This window comes from Pantherophis guttatus, chromosome 2, assembly GCF_059756535.1.
Source record: "Pantherophis guttatus breed Tessera chromosome 2, ASM5975653v1, whole genome shotgun sequence".
In the NCBI taxonomy this organism is placed as follows: Eukaryota; Metazoa; Chordata; class Lepidosauria; order Squamata; family Colubridae; genus Pantherophis; species Pantherophis guttatus.
The window spans coordinates 201,579,565-201,606,882 of NC_142064.1; the positions used below are offsets into that span (position 1 = coordinate 201,579,565).

At 35.7% G+C, this 27,318-nt stretch overlaps 1 protein-coding gene across 3 annotated transcripts in view; it reads left to right on the forward strand.

Annotated features, from left to right (window-relative positions):
• SGCD (sarcoglycan delta) overlaps positions 1 to 27,318 on the forward strand; it is a 452,437-nt gene that overhangs the window by 300,090 nt on the left and 125,029 nt on the right. For all 3 annotated transcript variants that reach the window (XM_087887533.1, XM_060688502.2, XM_034401701.3), the window contains one exon: positions 15,463 to 15,564. In XM_087887533.1, coding sequence (XP_087743659.1) covers positions 15,463 to 15,564 — 102 coding nt within the window. The remainder of the gene's footprint in view (positions 1 to 15,462; positions 15,565 to 27,318) is intronic.

Sequence of the window (27,318 nt, forward strand, 5' to 3'; positions counted from 1 at the left end):
AAACCTCTGATGATTGCACGGCTCAGCTGGGCATGGGAGGGAGCAGGATGTTTGCTATCAGTTCTCTGAACCACCAGACACCATCACTACTGGATCAGGCGATCTGGTCCGAACCAAGAGCATTTCACCCCTGCTCTGAAGGCTGGGGACAGCAAAAAACAGGCCTTCCGCACCATCCCGTGAGGCCTTCCAGAGGCAGGAAACAGCCTGTTTCTCTACTTCTGGTGGGCCCAGAAAACTCCGGAGCTGAGCTCGTGTGCCCACTGATATGGCTACACGTGCCATCTGTGGCACACATGCCATAGGTTCGCCAATAGGGCATTGCACACCAGAACTACTAGACACTGCACACCAGAACAACTAGACACAAAGACAGTTTTTTTCCCAAATGCTATCACTCTGCTAATTCCTACAACATGGGGAACACTATTTACTAAGACTGTATTACTATTATTACTATTATTATTCTCATCCTTCCTATTACCTATCTCCTCTCATAACCTTGGTGCTTATGTCTCTACGATTTAAATTGTTTTATTTGTTTCCTAGTATGATTGGATTGCTTATTGAGTAACCTATGACTATCACTAAGTGTTGTATTTTATTATTCTTGATGAATGTATTTTTTTGTTTTATGTACACTGAGAGCATATGCATAAAAGACAAATTCCTTGGGTGTCGAATCACACTTGGGCAATAAAGAATTCTATTCTGTTCTGTTCTATTCTATTGAGGGGATGGAGCAAGATATTATGGTGGTGATGGGCAGGGAGAGATATGGCGGGAGTTAAGGGCCATTGGTTGCCAATTTCAATCTAGATCCAATTCAAGGTGCTGGTTTTAACTTGAAAGCCATTAATGGCATGGTGCCCAGTTATTTGAGGAATCCTCTCTTCCCAATTATATCTGCCCATCCAGTCAGATTTGGCAGAGATGCATGGTACAGGTCCCATTTTTCAGGGAACTATACAGTGGTGAGTTGCTACCGGTTCTCCCCGGTTCTTGCAAACTGGTAGTAGAAATTTTGAGTAGTTCGGAGAACCGGTAAATACCACCTCTGCCTGGCCCCACCCCAATCTATTCGCTGTCTCTCGAATCCCAGCTGATCGGCTAGAAGGAAAAAAACTGTTTAAACTCTTGCCGCGGTACTTCAAAGGGCCTCCCTACAGCTGATCAGTGGTAAAAGGCAGTGTGGTGGTAGACCAGTGTGCTCCAAAAACAAATGGGTAGACCGGTGTGCTCCAAAAACAAATAGGTAGACCGGAACACTCCAAAAACAAATGGGTAGACCGGTATAGTTCTGCAAGCAGTTAAAAGCCTGGTAGACCAGTACCTCTGCTAAATCATAAAGAATTGTCACATGATCATCAAACCATGCCCACAAAATAAGCCACACCCACAGAACTGGTAGTAAAAAAATTTAGAACCCATCCCTGGAACTATACCTAACCAATCTCAGGAGTTGGATCTTCTCTGCCATGTTGCCCACCTTGTGGGATTTTCTCCCCCAGAAGAGAGATTAGCTCTGTTCTTTTTAACATTCTGTAAGTCCCTCATCACCTGGCTAGGCTATCAGACCTGGGGGTCCCCAGGGACCGGATAGATCTTGGCTCCTTTACTGTGATTAACATCATCTTCTCTTGCTCCTGAGGGGTTTTTTTTATAGTTTTTATACTTTTTAATAATGACTGCTTTTATATACAGTATTTATTGCTTTTTGAAATACATGCTGTACACAAGGGGTGTCAAACTCATGGCCTGCAGGCCAGATGTGTCACGTGCTAGCCACGCCCACCCCCATTTTAGTGAAAGGGGGGAAAGTTGTGTGTGAATATACAAATCTGATAAATAAGTAAATGGTAATACAGGGAAGTGAACCATTAATTTAATAATATTGTACTTTCTATTGTTTTCAAAATCATTTTCCATTGGTGCTAATACAATCTAATTTAATGGTGATGGAATATCTGATTAATGGGTTACATTTTTATCTTCAAGAGAGAAAAATACTGATTGCATTGAAGACAGAGACTGTTAAAGAATCAGAATATACTAAGGATGACATTGTAAACCCCGTTTTGATGCATATGAATTTTCAGCAAAATGATATAGACCCCGATACCCCTGTTACCATACAAGCTAAACAGGTGTCATGATGATACGCAAGAATATTGCTGCTTTTCCTCTCACAACCCACAATTCTTGATAGTTTGCAATTCCCATGTTAAAGGAAATAATCATCCTGTCCCTGTTCATTTGTTTACACCACTCCTGGGAATTATCTTTAGATGCATTTGCAGCACAACACTGCAAATGAAAAGAGTGAACACATTAAGGTTACACTTCTTAGTCCATAATGGCAAAGCTAGTGTTGTTTAGACACGCCCCAAGATCAACAAATTTCTTGGCGTTTTTTTATCTCTAGAAGAAATTTAATGTGTGATTATTACTTTGTTGTAAATGTATTTTATGCAGTATTTCTTACTTTGTACGGGGCTTATTTCATACGGTGCTACAGAGTCAAATTGAAGCTTTTAGTCCATTTCACCAACAAGTACATGTTGTTTTGAACTTGAATCTGCTTGACTGAATAGCCACTTGTGAAGGTGAATAATAATGTTTCCATCCTTCAGCAAGCAGGAGATGATATTTATACTTGACATCTAAGAGTTCCATTGACTTAAGGGGCTTTCTCTAATCATCTGTGCTCTGAATTATAATAGTTTCTGCTAAGGCTTGCTTACGTGACAGCAATCTACTTGCCTGGTTCATTCTCTGGCTTGTCTTTATTAGCTGATCACTGAGGTATTAAGGTACTTATGATTCCATAACTTTCTGGTGCTTGTACCTAAGAATGCCCCCAAGTATAAGTAAACATAGTTTTATTCATAATTCTGAACAGACATTACCTAAGACAGTTGGTAGAAAAAAGAATGAACTAAAATGTAATGTACTGTAAGAATCTACTTTATCAGCTTCAGTTTTATATTCCTACCCCACAAACCTGGCAAGTAGAGTGATGGAAGCTAATGAATTCATCAGTAAGATTAAAGCATCTGTCTCTATCCTAAAGGGTCAATTCAGAGACTTGATTGGCATAATGATTGGCAAGAAAAGCCAAATTAACCAAACTTAATGTTTTCCTGACCATTAGTCCATCGAGTTGACAATGATGGGGAGCTAACATGCACTAGTGAACAGTAATGAGTAGCATTACAGTAGCTCTTGGATCAGTTCAGCATAGGGTTTTTTTTTTTTTCAGGCTAATTAGATAGACAAAAATGTTAATTTAATCAGAGGAACATGTATTCATTAAAGAAGGTGTGTAAGACAGCTGATTGTCGAAATAGAAAATTAGCTCAGTCAAGGGGTAAAATACAGCTTCTCTGAGAGATCTGTAGCACTCTTGGTTACAAATGTATCTCACACTTAATAAACTCATGCCTACACATACTAGTCCAAAATAATTGTTTGATTTCTTTTCCCTTTATTTCAAGTAATTGGTTAATCTTGTGCATAAACCAGAAGTAAAGCATTGAAGAAGCTTTAATAATTATGATTGGCTCAATATCCAAGGGGTTGTGAGGTTTGTGTCATTAGTGGAAATATTGCTGGTGCTTTACTACAAATGAAACACTGATAGCGGAGATTCCAAATCGGGTTTTATTAATTTTTTCCCAGTATTATAGACTTCACATAATGGTTTAAAATATGATAATTTGAGCCTGCTCATTGCTACCATGAGTGAAAACTGGATTGATTTGTTCTCTGATTCATTTATTTGTCTTCTTGGCTGTCCTTGCTACTCTCAAGAACTTTCTGCAATAATAAAGTTCAAAGGCATCGAAGGTCTTTCTATCCTACTTTTTCAAAATTAAACTTTGGCTTCTGTAGAATGTCACAGGAAAGAAAATTTCATGCATGGTATTATATTTTGCAGATACAGACATGGAATGCCATATGAATTTTGTTTCTCCAAAGCTTTAATTGCTACCCTAATAAATATTACCGTATATCTTTGACTGCTGGTTAGTAGTTTCTTAAAGAAGAATGTTTGAGTTGCTTCTCAAGATAAGGGAATTCAATTTCAAATAAGTTCCCATCCAAATAAACTCTTATAGTTTAACATTTTTATTAAGTTGTAAGATAAAATACAAAAGTAAATAGGAAAGTACGGGGGGGGGAGGAAGGGGAGAGAAAAGTGTGGAAAAACTGGGGAAAAGAAAAGAAGAAACATTGACTTCTGACTCCCTCTGTTGCAGGTAAAAAAAAAAAAAGCATTAATATCAAACCACAACTTTTTGTTTTTCTTCATAATAATATAAACTAGCCATTTCTATGCCAAATAAACTCTTAAAATGAGTTATCTGAAAAGGACTGGTGGTCATTTACTGTATAAACTTAGTCATAAACACATTCATTTTATTTATACTGACATCAAAATATGCATCATAGAGTAGCACTTGAAAAACCTGAAAAACATTTGTGCTTGTGCCATGCACTTTGGATTAGAAATAAGAAATGCTATTCACACCTTTATTATTTCCATGTGTGGGTGGGTGTGCCGGGCTGCATGACAATTTCTTTTCACTTTCTGTTTTCAATAAAAGTTGTTTTTATTTATCAGAAAAGCTACCAGTGGTGGGTTGCTACCGGTTTGCCCCGGATTGGGCAAACCGGTAGCGGCGGCAGCGGGAGTTCCACCCACCCACCTGGACACTGCTATGCATGCGCAAAAACGTCGCACAAGCGCACAAGCACCCATGAGTGAACCGGTAGTGATGGGGTTTGAAATCCACTACTGAAAGCTACTTCTTGCTCATTTTGTTAACAAAGAAGTAGAAAAGCTATCAATACTTGTCTGATTGAGCATTCAAATAGATAGGGAATAATTATTCACTTATTAGTATCTTTGACAACCTTTTGTAAATAGACAGAGAAATAACATCTACTGTTTCTTCTCTACTTTAATATCATTGATCCCGAATTTAACAGGAAAAATATCCTTGTATCTTAGATGTTTGTTTGTGATCTCTTTTCATGTATTCAGAATCCCCAAATAATCCTTTTTTCAAGGGGTTCTGGCTTTAATAATAATTGGCATGGTTTTCATATTAGCAGACAATGTTGTTATAGAAAATAATGGTTTTATACTATTTTGCCTCCATTTATGGAATTTGGGGCAAGTTTATTTACAGTATTAAATAATTTCTTAATAATGAAGGAATTGAATAGGTGGGAGGTAACGTTACATTGTTGCTTAAGCCCTATTAGTTCATAGTCCTATTAATTTAGTGAATTAATTTAGTGAATAAAATCTTACTATCAATACTGGGGAGTGTGGCAATAATACAGGATTCATTTTAATAATGAATAATTTTACAGTATCTACTAGAACAGAATACTCCATTAGAACAGAATGCTCCATTATAAATACAAGGATAAATTTGGAACTATCATAAGACCCTAATTTTATTTATATTCATTTTATATTTATTAAATATAGAAATATAAAATATTAACTATATAACTACAGTTTAATGCTATTTCCTAAAGACTTTTTGTTGCTAACCACTATGAATATTTTACTAGCTGTTTAGGACAATTTTCAAAGTGGGAAGCTAATATAAAATTGATTAGAATTAATCATTTCAAATTCATATTCTAGTTTGATATATGCTGGTAGTTAAATGCTTTTACATAAGTTTAAAATGGTAATATATTTAGCAGTCACAGTAATTTTGTCTAGTATATCATAGCACTGTGGTCTGACATGGGAGCAGTTTAAGATAAAATCCCTGTATCCATAATAATACTTAAAGACTAATATGAGAAATGTAATATAATATTTATACAGAAAGCAAAAGGGAAAGGATTATTTGGGACATAAAATAAACTGATTTATTTGTAGAGGTTCTGTTACAGATTGCCATTAAAAACTTATTTACTAGTTCTAAGTTAACTGCAAAATTAACTAGAAAGCACAATTTACACTTTCTTTTCTTTGCTTAAGAAATTGGTCTACAGTCATTAAATGGCTGTTAGATTTTGCCCTAAAGCAAATAGCATAATGGCCAAGGTTTCAAATAAAAGTTGAATCCAGCAGTGAACTACATATTCCAGCAAGGAGAGAAAAATATTAGCTGATTTTACATCCATCTTAGGGAATGAAATTATGGCAATAGACTACAAACCAAAATGGAATTTATCCGAATCCGGTTGGCTTTTACTCACACACTTAAGATGAACAATGACTAGGAATATCCAAAAACGAATGATCTTATGAAAAAAAAGATTCTCCAAGCTGAAAATGGGTTTGGCCAGTTTAGCATCCTAACATGCTCATTGAACAAAGCAAAAGTTGGCATGAGATAACTGCAGATGTTACTGAGCATATGTTTATTGTATGCATATTGTGCACAAAATGTATTTGAGGATAAGGATTTTTTTATATTTTGGTATTCTTTCTAATTATCATTAAAACTGCCTATTTTCTCTTAATCCTGGATATGATAGTCAGCTAGTAATTTTACCCTGTAGATTCATTTGGTTCATCATGTGGTTCAGTGAGTAAGCAATAGCAGCCAAGAATAAAACAATCAAAGCAATGTAAAAAGAAAAGACAAACCATTTCTGCTGAATCTGGTTCTTTCATAGAGACAAAAGGATAGATCTCATCTATATTTGATTATGATTTATGGCTGCATTTGCAAAAGTTATTCAAATATATCTTTGTATGAAGTCTAAACAGCTTCTGAAAATGCTACCTGATAGTGTTTTTTTTAAAAAAATTACTTGTTGATTTAGAAGTAGTGCATTACATATAGTATATTATATTCCAAATACAGTATAATGTACTTTTTGCTAAAATGATGGATGTTTAAATGTAAAATAGGACTGAGTCAAAATAGGCTTTTTCATTACACGGATACAACTTTCAAGGATGGCTTGAAGAAAACAAAAGTCTTGTAGACCAGCAGGTAAATGTTCAATTATATTTGGCCAACAAATATAAATATATTATATAAATATAAACAGATATAAGACATGTGGCCATGTTGTAAAAAAGTAATCCTAAAAATCATATTTGCTAATTATTCTAGTGGAGAGAAAATAGAGGACAACAGAAGAATCCAAATATCACAAAAAATCCTACTAAAAAATATGAAAACAAACTGTACTATAGAGAAGCTGGAATATGTAGTCCAGAGCTGTAGGTATCAGGAGCAAATGGTAGCTGCAGGGGGACATGTCAACTAAAAGTGAAGATGTAGGGACATGTCATTGCACCAGCCCTCTTTACTTTTTTTAAAATCCACCCCCCCCACCTCCCATGGATGCCTCTAGGAATGCTAAAACTCAAAATGAGCTTATGTTGATGCTGAGACAACAAAAAGGAACCAGTATATCAGTTGTTTAATATCAAAAATCAGTAAATTACTAATAGGTAAACAGAGAAAAGACAAAGCTATTCAAATCTAGTTTTGGCTCAGTCTTTTTGAACAAGAGGTTGATGTTCTATCTAATGGTTGTGGATAGAAATATAAAACAAAATATGAAAAATTAAATTTCAGACCAATAAAAAGATGGACAAGAAAAATCTCTTAAATGATTTTAAATCTTCAGGACCAAATTGATTCATTCTTGAGTACCAAGAAAACTTGCTAATTGTTGATAATATTCCTGAGGAATCCTAATTTAAAAAAAGGAAATACCAGTCAACTAGAGAAGAATAAATGTTGTTCAGCAAGAGAAAATAATTGCATTTTGCATCTATGGTTTCTTAGTTGCCTGCAACATTTTTTAGGTTTCATTTTTAGAATGCCTATCCTTTTCCTAGTACAGAACAAAGTTTGCACAACTCTTGCAAACCATTTTTTTTTTAATATAGACAAATATGTAATAAATATCAAGCCACTTTTTTTCTGTAAGATTCTACTACAAAATTCTTGGGCAGGATTCAGAGATCCTTGTGCAGAAAACATTTCTACTTGGATATGGAAAAGTCTATTGATACATAGAACACAGCTTCTTATTACATTTGAAGAAAATTTTGTAAAAGATAATATGAGAAGAGACTGTTCTGTACGCACAGCAAATAGCATGACTGGTGGCAGCCCAGATATGGCTAACATGGAACAAAACTCAAACTTCATTTATATTGGATCTCATTCTCTTATCTTTGTTCTTTCTAACTCTAACTTTAGTCTTAGTGACCTTACTGTCTTAATACAATATGTTTTTCTCTCTTTTGGATCTTGGAGGGATATTTGGGGAATTTTTTCTATGGAGATGTAAAAAGAGTCTGGAAAATTATGCTTGCATGGTTATTTTCAGATTAAATTGTTATTGTATAATTGGCTTAATTCATTCACATAATTATACACCCATAACATCCACAAATGGGATGTTCAGATCTCTAAATGGCTTGGATGCATTTCCTGCCAATAGGAAGGGTGATCTAGGGCAGTGTTTCTCAACTTTGGCAAGTTTAAGACACATGAATTTCAACTCCCAGAATTGCCCAGACAGCTATGGTCATACTAGTAGAATATCTGTAATGCCCATCTCGCATCTGCAACCTTACCATAATGTGGGAAGCAAAATTGTGCAGCAGTCCCAAGGCAGGGCTTCCAGTATGTCCATGTTATGAAGTTATACAGAGGAAGAGGACAAAGGAGACAAAGGAAAAATGCCATCACAGTAGCAGGAAACAGTGACAGGAAAAGTCAGGAAAAAAAGTCTTTTCCCCTAAATGTATTAGTAAAGGGGAATACACTGAAGTTTGAAACAGAGGGCAGAGAAAGGGTGGCAAGTAGACAGTATAGCACTGACTGTCTAATAGCTCTCTCTCTCTCTCTCTTTCTCTCTCTCTCTCTCTCTTTCTCTCTCTCTCTCTCTCAGTATCCCACTTTTATTATTTCTACAAATATGTCAGCAAACTTATCCACCATACCTTTCTTCTCCTATTTTCCCCACAACAACAACCCTGTTCATACCATTGGGCTGAGAGTAAGTGTACTGGCCCAAAATCACCCAGCTGGCTTTCATGGCTAAGGCAAGACTTGAAGACATGATATCCCGCTTTCTAGCCTGGTGCCTTAACCATTAGACCAAACTGGCTCTCAATAATGCCCATTCTTAGACCATCCAACTGTTTATTAACTCCACCATCCAACTGTTTATTAACTCCAATAATAGAGTTTATTAACTCTAAATGTTCCAGAGGAATCAAGATGATGCAGACAAGGACCACCATCATGTGGGAGTACCCATTATCTTCCATTTATAAGCATCTCATATTTTATTTCTTCTTTTTTTCTTATCCCTGAAAGTCTGTTACGAAGAGAAAGATGGAAAAGGCCTGCAGTACTTTTCATAAGTACTCTCCAGTTAAGAACATCCTGATAAACGTGGGTAATAATGAAAAGAAAAGGATTTTCTTCTCTAATATCTATTATCTAAGTTGGAAAAGTACATCTGATAATGCTGACTCTGTCAAAAGCCTACTATGGATATTATTCTCCTTCCTGAACAGGTTCAAGGTTATCAGCTGAATCCATTAACTTTCCCTTTTATAACTTTATACCATCAGAAATGGCATTTCCAATGCATGTATCCTTTTCCATTTTTCTCACACTGTATATATTTAACATAGCAGCAGAATGAATGAATTAGCTCCATATATCTTCTTTAATTACATAGCAGATACTTAGGTTTACAGAGTATGCTATGGCTCTAATTACTATTTTAGTGTAGCGCATACAAATCGCAAGGAAAGAATTATATGTAATTCTAACATATTGTGTTTGCTTTACATTTTAATAGAAGTTTTGTTCCATGTTGAAAATATATAGTTAAATCATCTCTAGAAGAAGTAGTCTTATTTCAGTCTTCTGCAATGACCTGGATACAACTTTTTCTGTTTGTTGGAAAATATTTTTTTCCACTGAATTTTAGGAATTAACTGCACAATTTTAGGAATTAACCTAGCTTAGGTTCCCAGAGCTGAGAAGCTAAAACAATGCTAGACTGAGAAGATTTTAAGATAATCATGACTGCTAAGAATATAAAATAACATACAGTCTCTCTAGGATTTTTATATATGTTTTGCAAGAACCTCTTTCTCTTCGTCCTCCCAATCTAGCTTCCTGTTCTTCACACTATTTTCTCTCTCTTTGCATGAACTTCAAGGCTAGGATAATTCACCTGTATCATACCTGCCTGTCTCTTTCCAAAAGCTGCCTCTTATTTACCTACTGACCATGTATCTCTGAAAATCCTAAAATTAACAATTTTTTTTTCTCCTGCATCTCAAACCCTGGTTTCAGTTAAAAAGAAAGGGACAAAATATACTAGTAATTTAAGAGGTAATCAGTGGAAATATAAAAGCAACATTTATGAAGTGAGAACAAAAGCTTCCTGTTACTGTATCATAAAGCAAATTTAAGGACTACCTGTGTAATAAATATAGTGTTATAAGAATAACACTAATAATAATATGGAAATTATGCTTCTCTCTATGTGGTTTAAATTTTGTTTAACTTGTTTGCTACCTTATACTGCTGGGTCATATTCATTCTATAATCATGAAAAGATAAAATGTGCAAAGGGAAAAGAATCTAAATGGATTATTAGAGGCTATATACCAGTGATGGCTAACCTTTTTGCCATCACGTGACAGGAGGGGTGGGTGGGGTAGGTTCGTGCGCACATGCGCCCACACCCATAATTCTATGCACCCCCCCTGCACATGTACGTGCAACACCCCCTCCCGCTCCTGGCATGCGATGTCCCAGTAGGCCCATTTTTCTTTCTTACCTGGCTCCAGATCCTCTCTGTGCATCTGGGGGAGCGAAAACAGCCCTCTCTAGGAGTCTCTGGAGGCTGGGGACAGTAAAAAAGCCACTTCCTGTCCCACCAGGAGTTGGGAAATGGGCTGTTTCAGGCCTCCAGGGGGCCTCCGAGGGAGTGGAAAAGGCTGTTTTCGCCCTCCCCAGATGCATAGAGAGGATCTGGAGCCAGGTGAGAAAGAAAAACGGGCCTTCCCCACCCTCCCAGGCCCTCCGGAGGCAGGAAACAGCCTGTTTCCCTACTTCTGGTGGGCCCAGAAGGCCCAAAAATCAGCTGGCTGGCACGCACATGCATTCCAGATCTGAGCTGGGGTGCCCACTGATATGGCTACGCGTGCCACCTATGGCACGCATGCCATAGGTTCGCCATCACGGCTCTATACAATCTATGGTTTTAGATTGTCCATCTGTACATAAATTTAGAGTGCATAACCTTAGGATGGATGACATGTGAGTAAGTAAGACATAAAGACATAATGGAAGTGGCAAAAGTTATCATGATTTCTGAACTGTTCTCCTCTCTTTCCCTTTTTGATCTCAAATGGCAAACAATACTTGATTTGTTTTTGGGGAAAAAAACTTGAAGAATTATGGATCTACTAAATTTCTTTAAACCCATATTATTTCTTTATTGAATAGGCAAGCATTTTCACCTGTATGTGAAAAATTCCTTTTTATGCATCATATAAATATGCTCAGTAAAAATCTGTATTTTCCATAATATATCCAGGACAGACAGAGAAAGTAAGCTCCAAGTAAACTTGGAGCTTTTAATTCACAGAAGGGAATTCTTTCTTTAAAATGAGGTCTTCAATTCAGCCTTGTTATTACTCTATGCATTTTTTGTTTCTATGATGAGCATGGATAAAATGGATTAATGCTGTATTTTCCTTTTCTGCATTTGGCAAGAGAAAATGTTTTATTATTGGTTTACTGGTTTTCTTTCCATTATTTCATTTTTTTAACCCTTTTTTTATTAGAATGAAGTAATGTGATTTCTGGGGTCATTTCAAAGTAGTCTAGCTAGTTTTTAAGTTAAGTTTAAAAACAGTTATGAGTGAATATGGCAAATTTGAAAGATGAAAGGGTAAAAAAACAAACAAACAAACAAAGAATAATCAAGACCAGGGATCCTCAAACCCCGGTCGGTGGACTGGCACCAGGCCATGGCATGCCAGAAACTGGGCCATGCAAACCAGTGAACCCCCATCCACGGGATGCAAGGAGCAGGTGAAACCACACCCCCTTCAATCCGCGTAAAAACTTCTCTCCACGGAACCAGATCCTGGTGCCGAAAAGGTTGGGTACCACTGATCTAGACTGTGTGGAATTGTGTTGAATGTCTTCTCTAATCAGTATTTCTCGGTCTTACTGAATTTAAGATGCAAGGATTTCAACTCCAAGAATTCCCCAACCAGCACCTTAAAGTTGCTAAGAAGAGGAGAAGAGTAAACCGTAAACTTGCAAGTTAGCTTTCAGCAATCCTAGTTTGCGCGCAGTACTGTACCATAAGCATGCTTGGAGTTAAAATATGTTTGGTTGTTCTAGTGGGGTGTACTGATCAGACTCCTCAAACTCTTTAATGTTAGGAGAAAAAGCTGCTGCATTACCTTAGATATATTTCTGTATCCCAATCCTGAGATTTTCTTTTCTCATTTTAGTGCTCGCTGTTTGTGTGTATTGATCTTTCTTTTTGTGCTCCACCTGTTTGATCTTGGATTACATTAAATACATCCAATATTATATACAGTTTTATGGTAGCAATGTAAATGCTTAGTTTATTATACCAAATATTCTGCATTGTTTGGTTAACTACTTTAAGTGTTTTATTTTATTCATATTATGCTATTCTGTTATAATATATTGCTCTGATAGTCCTAGTAGTCAATAATGTCAATAAATACCATTCGTACAATTAAACCTTAATGTTAGAGTTTTACAATCTTATGGTTGTAAGGTTGATATTATTTTGTATCTTAAATGCTAATTCCTATAACTTCATATAGCCTAACAAATTCACACTAATTTTTTAATGTTATGAAATTTCTGAGAAGATAACTATATAGCCTAGATCGTTTTGTCTGCCATTTCTACTTTATTTTGTTTTGTTTTTCTGTTTTATTTATTTTTATATTGTATTACCAAATCTTGGTCTTTCTAATTTTAACACGCATTCTCAGGCCAACTCACCTCACAGGGTTGTTTTTCTGGGGAAAATAGGAGGAAGAAGGCATATTAGGTATGTCTGCTGTCTTGAATTATTTATAAAAATAATAAAAGTGGGATATGAATACATAATTTCAATAGCAAGTACAAGTATTATTTAATTTATAATTAGAGTTACAGTCTTACGGTTTTCTGTTAGTAATCCTTATAACTTTGTAATTCATATCTAATTTTGTATATTAAATCCTTATTCTTTGAATGGTTGTAATTCCATATATTTTATACCCATCTGCAACTAAAATAAAGATTGACTGACAGACCTAGGATCCCCTGATACCTCACCACTCTTTCCAACACCAAGAACCTTTAAACCATACCCAAACAATTAAACTGAAGGAGAAGAAATACTACATCTTACTGTTTTGGTCCTGCCTGTCATCTTTATTTGTTTGTTTGTTTATGAAATTGATATAGCCACCCATCTCATCCAAGGTGACTTTTAGAAGGGCACAACAATAGATAAAAACCACGATTATAAAAATAGCAAATACAAATATAAAAGATCGTCATAATAAATATCCTTAAAAAACTGAAAATCCCATATTTGAAGTAATAAAAATGCCTCCTTCAACAATGGAGCACTCTAGATCAGTGTCCAGTTCCATGGGAGTCCCAGAACTGGACATATTTCAGAATGTCGAAAGCCATGGAACAAATCTAATTTCAGGGGGAAGAATAGTCCATAAGGTGGGTTCCACAGCAGAGACAGCATGCCTCAGAGCCCAGCAAATGTTGATTCCTAGCCAAAGAAGGCAGCAAATGTTGATTCCTAGCCAAAGAAGGCAGCATGCCTTCTATGGGAGATCTGATGGTCCAAGCTGATATAAACAGGAAAAAGCAGTCAAATAGCCCAGTCCCATGGCACAAACCACCACACTGAATTGGATCCAGAAGCAGACTGACAAGTTATTTATTTATTTATTTATTTATTTATTTATTTATTTATTTATTTATTTGTTTGTTTGTTTATTTGTTTGTTTGTTTGTTTGTTTGTTTGTTTGTTTATTTATTTATTTAAATTTGTATACCGCCCTTCTCCTAGTGGACTCAGGGCGGTGAACAGCCAGAGCTAAAACACATGCAGATACAAAATTTAAAATTGTTAAAAGAATTATATAACTGGCCCAATTTAAAACAATTCAATTTAAAACCCCATGACAATTTAAAACTAAAAAACTAAAAAGACTAAAAAAGGGGGAGGGGGTTCAAGCCAGCCCTGCTTGATGGAAAAGAAAAGTTTTCAGGGCACGGCGAAAGACCCGGAGATCCGATATCCTTCATATCTCCGGGGGCAAATCGTTCCAGAGGGCAGGAGCTGCCACAGAGAAGGCCCTCCCCCTGGGGGTCGCCAGCCGACATTGCCTGGCTGACGGCACCCTGAGGAGTCCCTCTCTGTGGGCGCGTACTGGTCGGTGGGAGGCTATCGGCGGCAGAAGGCGGTCCTGCAAATACAGTTCACAAAGCAGAGGCCTAATATGCATTGGCCTATGTGTGCATATAACTATCCACGCACTTTATTTTGAAACTTCTGGATACTGGTGTTGGCAGAAACCTTAGAAACAGAACTTCAAGGGAGTAGGAGCCCTTGAAGCCCTTAAACCATAAGAAGTGTTTTAACCAGTGCTTGATATGTCAGATGACAAGTTTCTTGATAATCTGCTTCACTATCAAATTTAATGGCTAGAGAAAGGATTAGTCCTCAGCCTAACTTCAAAACTTTCTGAACTTTCAGTTCAGTTCAGTTCAGTTCAGATCTTTGTCAACAGCATTCTAATCTAGTTCATGTGAAAGGAGATAAAAGAAGAAGGATGCAAAAGAAAAAACAATAATGGCCTTAGCATTCATTTACATGTGGTCATTTATAGATTTCTAAGGAGATATAGCCATCCACAAAAGAATGTTGCTCAGCCCTGTGCTAAATTTCACAAAGTAAAATAAAAAGTTACAGATTAAGGAGGGGTATAAAAACATTCATTCTGGTAAATTGCTTTTTGGCACTTGAACATTATTTTTATTTCTTTTTTATTGTAGAATTCTAATGAGCATATTTAACTATATAGGATATTTGTAAGGTTGTTTGGGCAAAGTGAGGTTATTAATAAACAAAAAAACGAGTTGTGCAGACAGAAAGAGGGTCATTCAGTGTGTAGAATACTTCGTCGTTTTTAAAGCTTCTCTCCCAGATGACATCATTCACTTGAATAAATGTCTTATTTAGAGACATGAATTTTAGTTTGTTTGAAACACAATTTTCTTACAAAACCTATGCCAAAAGAATGATTGAATAGCAAAGCTTATGTGGTGTTTTCTCTTAAGATTTTGTTGTTTTTTGCAACCTCGATTTTATAAAATCATAGTAATAGGACTCCTTTCTATATTTCAGGATGGAATGGGAAATCTAAGGATTACAGAAAAAGGTTTAAAGCTAGAAGGAGATTCGGAATTCTTGAAACCTCTCTACGCCAAAGAAATCCGGTCCAGGACAGTAAGTCAGAACTTCTAAAAATGTTTATTTCTTAATAGGACTGAAAATATGCCATTACTACATTGTGACTGGTGCAGCTGCAATTTTGAAATCCAACCTGCAAATTTAGAATTTGCAGATTGGATTTCAAAAAAGGTGAACACAAGAAATGTTGTCAGTATAATTACAACTAACTAGGGCTTATTAATGAAATTTCAGTTCTTATTTATTTATTTTATTGAATTTGTATACCGCCCTACTCCCGAAGGACTCAGGGCAGTGAACAGCCATGGAATAAAACATATAAATACTTAAAGCATCATAGATCACTCACCATGAGCCATATTGGCAAGCAGGAAATGTCATGGCATCTACTTACAAAAGGGTTGCCTTTAGGGTCAGATCTTAGAACTTCTCCACTCTTCCTTCCATCTCTTGGACTGTTCATCCTGGTCTAGGGAAGAGTAACTAGAAGGAAACCTAGAACTAAGGAGAAATTTCCTGGCTGTTAGAACAATTAATCAATGAAATGGGACTTGCCTGCAGAAGTTGTGGGTGCTCCAACACTGGAGGTTTTAAAAAAGAGATTTTCCAACCATTTGTCAGACATGGTACAGGTTTTTCTGCTTTAGCAAGGGGTTAGACTAGAAGACCTCCCTTCCAACCCTGTTAATCTGTTAAATTCTGTTAAATCTCTTAAATTCTGAAACTGGATGTTCTATTACTTAGCTTCTAAAGCAGAAGAAAAGGACATTTAGGTGAACAATGGGGAAAGTCCATAGAAAGGTACACAGTAGCAAAAGCAATTTCCTTATAATGTCATTTGGCAGTGCGGCATAAACCACATGGGAGGAGAAAGTTGATAGAGAAATCTATCAACCGATTAAGGCCAGAAAGAGGAGCTTGTTAGTTCACAGCTCCTGCTTGGTAAGCGAGTAGCACACTGCTCAGGAAAGCAGCTTAAGAACAGCTAGCTTGTTGAAGCAATCTTTCTTCCTCTATTAACTGAAAAAGCGGATCAATCACAGGATAACTAGCTTATCGTCAATATGAACTAAACATTAAGTCCACTGCTGTAAAGGCTGAAAGTTAGGGGGGTTGTTATTGCCTCTGAGATTAAAGAGAGGGGGTTTTTTGGAACAGAAATGCTGATTATGCCAATAGGTGTCTATGACAATTTGCCACAGCCAACTCGCCACAGTCAACCCGCCATGTCCAACTCACAGCAGCCAATCCGCCACAGAACAATTCACCATGGCCAGCTCACCACAGGCCAAAGAACAAGTGTTACACTAATATTGAAGAAATAGAGGAATAGAATCATTAGAGAAAGAATGACAAAGGAGGGAAAAAATGAAAGGTGAACAACAAAAATTAAAATATTTTTAAACTATTTTGAATAATTAAATTGTTGAATTGTCCTGCAGTGAGTTGGCCATGGTGAGTAGTCCTGCGGCGAGTTGACCCATTCCGTGCTAATAGTCCACTGGCCCTTTGCCCCAAGGCCCAGAAGCCAAAGTAGGATGTCTGTTAACATGAAAAAAAAAAAAAAACCCACCGGTTTTAAACTGCTATAGGTATGAACATCACACTCTTATATTGATAGCCAATGGCTTAAAATGGCTTCATTTGAATATACAGTCCAGCTGTGATCTAGGAAGCCTTTACTGAGTTCAAGTCAGAGTCCACAGGAGAAGGAAGAATGTGCAACATTATTTATTAACAAATGGAACAGTCTTCTTGGTTTACACCAGATTCCACAAGTCCGGTACTCCCCTTCTATAGTGCCAGTTACATGCTGTGGCAGATTCACAAGCAAGGAATATAATTACCTTGATTTGTCTTTTGTCTCTAGTAATAAATGTTATACGCTCTCTAATCCTAAAGGTTCTGTGTTGGGCTAACATCTAGAGAGAGAGATAAAAATCAGGCTGAGGAATTTCATAAGTTGTACGTTTCTTTTTGGTCATAGTTCATCAGATCTTGTGAGAATCTCCTTTTAAAAAAATATCTTGTAAATACTTTGTGTCATGTTGGAAATTAGTTGCAGTTTCCTGAGAAATTCTGCTTTCTCATTCCTCAAACGGCAATTTTCTTTAAGTATTGGTTTTATACAACTTTCAGGATTTTGATTTGACTCTGCTTCTCACAAGCCACCAACATTCCTCCTGAATATGAAGCTGCAGACTTTCACAGAAAAATGATTTGGAAATGCATTATTATCCTTCATACATATAGACTCATTTCCAGCAAATCAGGGATGCAGCATTTTGAGCTCAAATATTTTGGACTTGAAAGGCTTTCATGTCTATATCTCAAGTTGTTGTGCTTAAGATAAGTAGTTTAATATTAAGGCCAACACTACGGAACTGATTAGTGCGTGTAACATTTACTATTTATCATATATGTTTAAATATATCTCCTTATTTGAGAAACATTATACATGGGTTTTTCTTGGTTCTTGTTAGCTGAGGGAGATGGACAATGCTTGCTCAGAATATCCTGAAAAATCATTAGGAAATGAGTATAAGCTTTGAATAAGAATTATATATTAAAATATTTAATTTCCCAAACATTTGGAAAAAAAAGTGAAAATTTATTACAGAATAATAGATTAAATATTAATGATAGTTTTCAATATAATTTGTGCACCCCAGAATATCTAAGATGGTCTCATTTAACCAATAGCCTTAACATGAATAGATTTTATTTAATTTTCAAGTGATACAAAGTGAGGTCATATTTCCTGCTCAATTTGAAGTATATTAATTGGCTTCCTATATTACACTGTTTTTGATTTAGTCACAAATAACTAATGAAATAGCCTTAATATGATTTCTTTAATATGTTCCATGAAATATTCCATAGGAATATGAAAGTTACAACTTTTGCAAATTGGTTGTAAATTAAAACCAAGTAATGGCAAACAATTATAAAGAACAGATACTAAGGAAATCTTCATATCTAATTGTTTTTAGGAGTAAGAGAAAATATTTGACCCATATAAATGATTTCACTTTAATAAATTCAAAAAAAGTAAAAATGACTTTCATAGTTTTATAAATATATTTCTAAAGTTGTTAAATTGTGCATTAATTGCAGTTACTAAAAGAAACATTTCTTCTTCTAAGTTTTGATGCTATGACGGTTGTGTTTGCCTTCTTTTTGTGAAGAATCAAAGATATGCAGAGAAAACTAAGGTTATAAATATGCCAAGGAGTCTAAACTATTCTTGAGTATCAGTGAACATATCAGACTATGATCATCCAAGTCAGTGAAATAAAACCCATAAACTAGTTCCACGGCTTTGCCTTGCTTTTCAATTATGGTGGTCCTATGGAAATCAACAAATAGCAACAGACCTACACACTAGATAATTGGGGGGAAATGACAAAGATTTTATCAAAAGGAATTAACACCTGGTTTTGATTTTTGTAACATTCTCATTCATATAGGGTTCATTATATTGCTCCATCAAATCTATTTTGAATATTATTCTTGATGATCTCATAATTTCTACCTGTAATAAAATTATATTTTGTCGTCATTTTCTGGGGGTTAGCAGTTATAAACCTGAATGAATGTGCAATATCTTTGTAGCTACATGAATTATTCAGATGGCATTGAGTCAAGCCAGAACCATGGCAACCTTATAGACAAATGCTCTTATTTGTCCATAATTTTATTTTATTTTTATTCATTTGTTAAATTTATTTGCTTCCTATCTCACAGTGGGGCTTCTCTGGGCAACTTAGTATAGTAAAACAGAAAAATATGTCCAATTTCTGCTTACTGATCATCTCTTCAAGCGAGGCTTTATGTCATCTAGGATCATTTGAGTAAGTCTTTTTGCAATTAATTGTACCCTTAACAATCAACTTAAACTACATAATTTAAAGGATCCATCTTCTATCTCTCATTCTTTATCACGATGCAGCTTTTACAATTATAGATCCTCATTGTTTAACTAGACAATCTTTGTTATCTTAGTAATATAATATATAAATGATATTGTCTAAATTTGTTCCTCCTTTCTTAGAATCAATCTTTTTACCATGAAACAAAATGATACAAAGATATGACACCCATCTTTTTTAAAAAAAAATGCAACAAAGCTGTTTGCTGAGAAGGCCAAACTAAGGCAATTTGTCCATGGAATTGTCCGGGTTAAACCATATCCAGGTTAAATGTTAGCTTGCCAAATAAAATATATATTGAAGGATTATCATATTTATACTGTTCCATACTTTTCAGCTAAGCATTACCTAACCATAATCCCACTGGTTCTTTTTACAAAAGTCCTTGATGTATAACTTCCAATATTTGATAACGTAGTTTAATATTCTAAGCAGATAATAAAAACAAATTAAGGAGAAGCCACGATGTCTTTCGTTACACTGGGATTAATGTGTTTTAGTCATGTTTTAAAGGGAAATGATAAATGAGTCAGGGTTTAGAGAAGCAAGGAAAGTATCTAAAACCCCCAACTGAACATCTAGCACACTAAACGTTCTTTTCAATGCCATTTGTGCATCTTGATGTATTTAATTAAGAAATGAACTGGACCATGAAGCATTGCCTGAGTAAATAGAAGTGATTTGTGCTTCATCAAGAAACCACATTAGACATCTGTGTATTTTTTTTTTATTTATTTTTTTGCCTGTACATCAATTACAGAGATTATTAAAAATCAGAAGGGTCATCTGTAGCCTGGATTCTTTGCAATTCCTGGTACATAACTGTCTTTATAAGTGTTATAATTTATTGTAGGCTAATGCACAAACCATCTGCTAGCTTTTAAAAATTGCATTAACCAAGTCTGAGTGAAAATTAGACTTAGAATAATTTGTTAATTGTATGTTCTATGAAATGTTTATAATCTTGCATTTCCTCATATACATATGAACTGCCATAAATAATGTTAGAAGATATCCTTTTTAAGAAATAACTTTTTATGTTTGTTACAAAAATATAAATATGTTCTGTCTTGAAACAGATCCATCTATTTATGTGCTGATAAACTGCTACAGTATTTTGCGAGACCCTTGGTGTCCGTTAATGAATTTTAGTTGTTTTCCTTTCTGCAGCATGCTCAATATTATTCGGTAATTTCGATCAGATAAATATTTAGATACACAAATTAGATTATTAGAATCTGTAATAGATGCTATCCTTTGTTAAATGAATAAATTATTATATATGAGAACACCGCGGCTCATATTTCTTTCTGATATAACTAAATAAGTCTACCAAGTTTTAGTTGCTAAGCACCCAACCACAGCAGGAACTGCCACTCTAATTTACTGTGAGTGACAAGCTAGTACTCCTAATTTTGCTTAATATATATTTACACAGTGAACATAACATTTCGGCCAACTAAACAAAGACAAAAGGAAAATGTTATAAAGTAAAAAATCAGTCACCTTTTGAAGACTACTTAAAGTGAGGACAGTAGTTTTCACAAACTCTGAAAGACCTTTAGCGATTAAAAAATGTCAGAAGTAAATCCTTGCTTCCAGTGTTATGCAGGTCAGTAAACACCAAGACCAAAATAAGTTCAGGTTTATCCTAGCATGTAGTAGATACCTGGAGGCTTCTTTCAAGAAAATGCATCACTACTTCTGAACAAATCTCCCATATTAAAAATTGTTCAGGTGGACCATATCTATTTTTTTATTTATTTATCCTATTTCTATACTACCTATCTCACCTGAATGCCTTGGAACCTTCTTCATGTATTTTGAATTATCAAAACAAAAGCAAACAATATGCATACAGTTCTGAGTAAATACAGAAGTGGCTGTATTATCTGTTTCATTGGTTGTACACTAGGTGACAAATTTAGAAATTCAGTATGCAATCCTAATCCAGGTAGCAATCATATTAATACTATTTTAATAACATGGCTATTGTGTCTTATGCTGCTCATACTGGCAGCATTAGTAGAAAGGAATTTCTTCCTTGGAATCTCCCAAATTATACAAACCTGGGTCAGTTGTAAAGATGCTGTGTGATAGGTATGCAACAGGGGTGAGTTCTATTTATCTTTACCACTGGTTCGCAACGGGATTGTTTCTGTGCATGCGCAGATTGCTGATGATGACATCCGGGGTGGTAGGTGGAGCCTCCCACTGGTTTTACTACTGGTTCTTGCGAACCGGTCCGAATGGGGGGCAACCCACCACATTTTTGAAAGAGATGCTTTGGAATGTATGGGAATGCCTTACAAATCCTCTCTTTAGGAGTTATTAAAGCAGCTTTTCAAGACAGAGCAAAAGTGTTTCCTGTAGTGTTCCAAAGTTATGCTTGCATATTGAGAAATTCAAGAGCAATTTCTGAAGATGGGTGGAAATGCATATAGTTCCCAAACGTTCCCAAATATCTTTCAAAGGATTTATTAATAGACTGGCAGTGTGGCTCCTGAATGGCCAATCCCCTTGGTTCATTTTGCCCCATGGCAACTCACATAATAAAGGCATTGCTGTCATCTGAATTGTCATAAATGTACAAATACTGTTTGCCTAAAGTAAAGCATGGATATATGTCTATGGAGATTCTCAGTAATCCAGGATCGGGTCTAAAGAAGAGCTGGAGAAGCTTCTTGGCTAAGAAGCGAAATGTCTTCAAACAAAAACCAAAAAGTCCAATTGCCGCTTGAAAAAGCACCTTTGGGGAAAGCATGGGTAGTTCCTACAGAAGAAGTTCTGCAGCATTCTGTTTCAATATGACTCCACAGGGGAAAAAAAAATCATAGTGACCGACAGATGGATAGTTAGATGCTGAGTTTTGTGAAATTTAGAACTTTTTATAAATCTTTTGCTAACCTGCAGATTTCATTCTACTCTGTGGATATACAATAAGAATGTATAGATACTTGTGTTTTCACCACATCAGACTAAAGAAGAGTGGAGCTTCATTTTCCTACCCTTCTGCATCTAGAGCACTGAGAAGTTGAGGAAGAGATAATTGTCTCCTTCTGAAATAGAATCAGTTCCATCCCATGAAGGATTTCAGAGAAAATCAATCAATTTAATTTTGGAGAATGAATGCCTCTAAAACTGATCGAATAATTTAGATGCACTTGTGCTATTCTTCTTCCAGGCTGGTTTTGGAAATCTGAATTGAATCAATCCAGTTCAACAATTTTATTAGAACATGCAAACATAACAAAATTATTTTTCCAAATTGAATGAAGAATCTGAGTCAAACAATGCCTGATTTTTACAGGCCTATTATTATTCACTTAATTAAGGTTAATCTCCTGTTCAGTGTTTCTCTTCATAAAGATTCCTGCTTTTATTATTTCTTACACATTTTCTTTATTCTACAAAAAAAGTAAAATAAGCTTTATTTCTGGGAAATAACAATTTTGCAAACTCATTTGTATGATGTTAAAATATATGTCAAGGAAAAATCTGAACGTTGAATGTGCTTCATAATTCAGGTTATTATACTACTTTATTTGTACTTAGAGAAAAGCTCTCTTGGATAGGCTTATTACTGAGCACTAAAATACTAATTTGAATAACAATGATATCCAGCAATTCTAACTCAGTCTAAGATATAGGATTGCAACCTTCTTAGTAGAATAGAAATGAAGTACATCATTTTTTCTTCTATTTATTATTACTTATAATAATATTAATATAGAATTCTCATTTGTTGAGGCCATGGAAAAGGTTTCAGAGCATTATAAATCTTTCGAATTCTGACTTCTTCTGCCACCCACCCACCCCCACCTTTATATATTTTCTACAATTGTAAATTTCCAATCTGTGGGAAAAATCAAGCATGGAAACCAGTAAAAAGGCAGAGAGATAATTTGATATTTTATTGCTTTATTTCATTACGGAAGAGTATATTAGCCAATCCTCTTATGGATTTATGATGACCCACATTCCGTACAGATATTGATCCTCTATCGTTTAATGTAAAAGCAAGGCTAAACATTTATCTATAACACCATATAAACTTTCTTTCCAAAATGCATCCCCATCTGGACTTCTAAAATGTAAGATAGCTGTTTCCACTGTGCTAGTTTTATAATGGCATTTTAAGTCTAAAATCTAAGTAATTTGGGCTTCTCTATTTCACTATTTATCTAGTTGATTTAGACCCACCGGTCATGAAATATTAAAGTACTTTTAAGCCCTATGTTCAATTACTTCTAACAAAAATCCATTTACAACTATAATTGGGACTGGAATCCTAGTTGTTAAACAAAACTTTAAGTGAGATGGCCATATACCTAATTCACTCAACAACTGCAATCCCAGCACTCTTGGTTGCAGTCATTAAGCAATCTCCTTCATCATAAGTGGACAGAGCGAAGAACTGCCTGCTGAGTTCAGCTTCCCTCTATGTGTAGAAAGGAACAACACATGAAGGATCACAGCTCAGATTTCTGAGATTTGAGCTCTTTTTCTGCCTCCTACCAGAGAAGTTTGGTTCTTCTCTATGTGCACAACGGAAGGGCTCTGGTGGGTTGTAGGACAGAGCTCAGCTTTTTCAGGGTCTGAGTTCCATTTCACCAAGCAGCTCTTTCAACCAGCCCCCAGAGTCCTCTTTCGGTGCAGCAGTTCTCAACCTTGCCTATCAGCTTCCCCATTGACTTTCTGGGGAAGCCAGCAGATAGGATTGCAAATAGCACTAGTACTTAGATTTATATACTGCTTCACAGTGCTTTACAGCCCTCTCTAAGCAGTTTGCAGAGTCAGCATATTATCCCCAAAAATCTGGGTCCTCATTTTACCAACTTCGGAAGGATGGAAGGCTGAGTCAACCTCGAGTCATTCAGAATCAAACTACTGGACTGAACAGTGAGTTAGCCTGCAGTACTGCATTCTAACCACTGAGCCACCACAGCTCATTTAATCGGGATTAAATGATCATGGAGTACTTGGCAACCATTTGTACATACAAACATGTTGCCATGCACCCACATTATGATCACATGACTGCAGGGGGTAGTACCATGTTTTATGATAGCCAGAAGTGATTTACAGACTGTAAAGCACACTCTCAGAGACCATTGTAACTTCAAATGGTGATTAAACAACTGGTTGTATGTTGAGGATAATTTTTTAGCATTGGATTGTAGAGTGAAATCTGCTGAGAATATTTACATTGGGTAATTAAGGTCATACTCTTTCTGAAATATAAAACAATTCAGTCAATGTGGAGCAAGGCAGTGGTTTGAAGTCACATTTACTATTTGTTGCTTCTTGGTTTCAGTGTTGTGCAAGCACAAGATATTTGTATTTTAAAACACTAGTAAATTCATAAAACATTCTACTCAGCTGCTACTAATAAATGAATACTTTGCACAGCAATATCTAGCTACTTACTTCTGAAACTTTATTGGGTAGTATACAGTATATCTCTGTTTCAAGGCAATACGATTATTTCCCTTGCATTGTGGGAAGTTTGAGATGTTTCTTTCAATTTAATATTTTTTTTGCCTCTGGCCAAATGTAAACAGCAAGATAAGGAAAGACAACCAGAAGAATAAACCAAGCAGAGACCATTAATGTGGCAGCTGTTTCTGTTGCAGGAACTGTCAACTAAATACAACCATCACAAGTTGATATAAAATCTTTATTGGCATTTGTGTAGCGTAAGTGAAAGTTTTCAAGCAGAAACTACTAGATTTGATGCAGATGTATATGCTTTAAAAAAATTTAAAATGCTAGCATGTACAAATATTGAAACTTAGTTCAGTGCCTCTGTTTGCAGTATGAGAAAGTAAGCATTTTTATAGCAGGAGAATTTGCTCAGGTTTTTAAATTGTAATTTAATTAAAAATTACAACTAAATAGGGAAAAAATTTAACAAATGAAAGTTAAGGAATCAAAGAAAAAATAGAAAGGACAAAAAATAAGAAAAAACAGAAAAGAAAGAAAAAACAATATAGTAAAGAAAAAGGAAAGGAATATCTAAATAATGGGTGCATCTTGGAATGCTAACACAATATGCTGCATTGTAAACCATTCAGTGCTGCAAAGCATTATGGGGCAGTATAAGTCTAAATGTGATTGCTATTGCTAATAGTTTGCATATCAGCACCACAATTGCAACAAGGGGAATCTTTCCATCCCCACTGATACAGGACAGAGGCACTTCTTCCAATATCACACCTTTTAGTGAACATGGTAAAGGTCTTCTATGTTAAGCCACTTTAGATGCTCTGTAAAGAAGCCCACAACCACTGAACCTGAAAACACTGGTGGAGAAGACTGAGAGGAGTTACTTCCACAACACTAGTTTAAGCAATTCAAGGGCACACACATCATCGAAGCAAATCAGATAGTCTCTTCACTTTGATGAAGTGGATCATACAGCCTCCACAGCGTGAATCACTTTGTCAGAATGAATCTATGATGCATTGCACAGACATAAAAGCTAGCCTTCTCCAACCATGCATCTTAGTTGGTGATGAACTTTAACAGCGCTGATTCTATCAAAATCCAGTGACAGAACACATGATCATTTATCTTTTTAATTCCTTTCCTCTCATATTTAATTTTGAAGAACTTGGTGAACTGAAGATTAATCTATTGCTTAAAAGAGAATTTATGACAAATTGCAAGGCCTAACATCAAACTTTCTGATTTTAGGCATTTAAGCATGTATTTGCATCCAAATAGCTCTGCAATTGTCTAACAGGTAGTTACTCTTCATATGGTGCAAATGTTGTATTTTAGAATCAGGTGAACCCAATGTGAATAGGCAAATCTAAGGCAGGTTGCCCACTTGGGCCAGTTGATAGACCTTAATAGGTGCTGATTATGCTGCTCATATTGCATGAAATTAAAAAGCTTACAAATGTCATGAACCATTACCCTTCTAACCTATGACATGTTAGAGGGATTTAATGAAATTATTTTCATTATGCTATGGGTAGCCTCAATGAGATTGCAGGTTACCTTTTTAACTAGGTTTATTGTTACTAGTATAACAAAAAAAATATTTCCATCAAATTCATACTTTAAACAGCATGTTAATCACCAACATGTTTTCTATCCTTTTGTAAGCTTCCCAATGAAAGGTCCTTCCCAAAGATGAATAAATAAAATAAAATACAGTTATACAAAGGTTTTGTTAATTTCTTATCTTTGTAGTGTCTTCTTCTATCTTTAAGAATGATAAAATTAAATCATAACAGTTTTAGTGGCAGAAAACCACTGAGTTGTTTACAATGCAGCATATTGTGTTAGCATTCCAAGTAATGCACCCATTGAAAGCAGAACTTTGAGGCAGGTAGATTTCTCAAAGAACATGTTTACTGGACACATCATATAGGCACAGCCAGTGAAAACCAACTCTAAACGTTCCCACGGTTTTCACGTAATTTTAAAAAAGTAAAAGTTTCCCTCCCCACATGTCACCAGCCACATTGTCCAATGAAGTGCTGGCTGGCTGCTTAGTCACTTCTCTCCTCCTTTCACAGCCACCTGTTAAGATGATCTTGGTTCCCACAAGAAAACTTTTGACATATCAGCCAGTCAATCTACTTCCCCCCCCCCTTCCTCCTCTCAGAACTTGTGGCAACTATGAGGCAGCAAAAGATGGCTTCAGCCAGGTTCACTTCAGAATTGACATATTTCCCCCAGCAATTCAGGTTCTCATTTTACCAACCTCAGAAGGATGGAAGGCTGAGTCAACCTTGAGTCCTGTCAGGCTGTGGACAGACTTTGCCTGCAATACTGCATTTTAACCATTGTGCCACAATATTAAGCATATTGTGCAAAATTGTCCACAACATGCGTTTTCTGG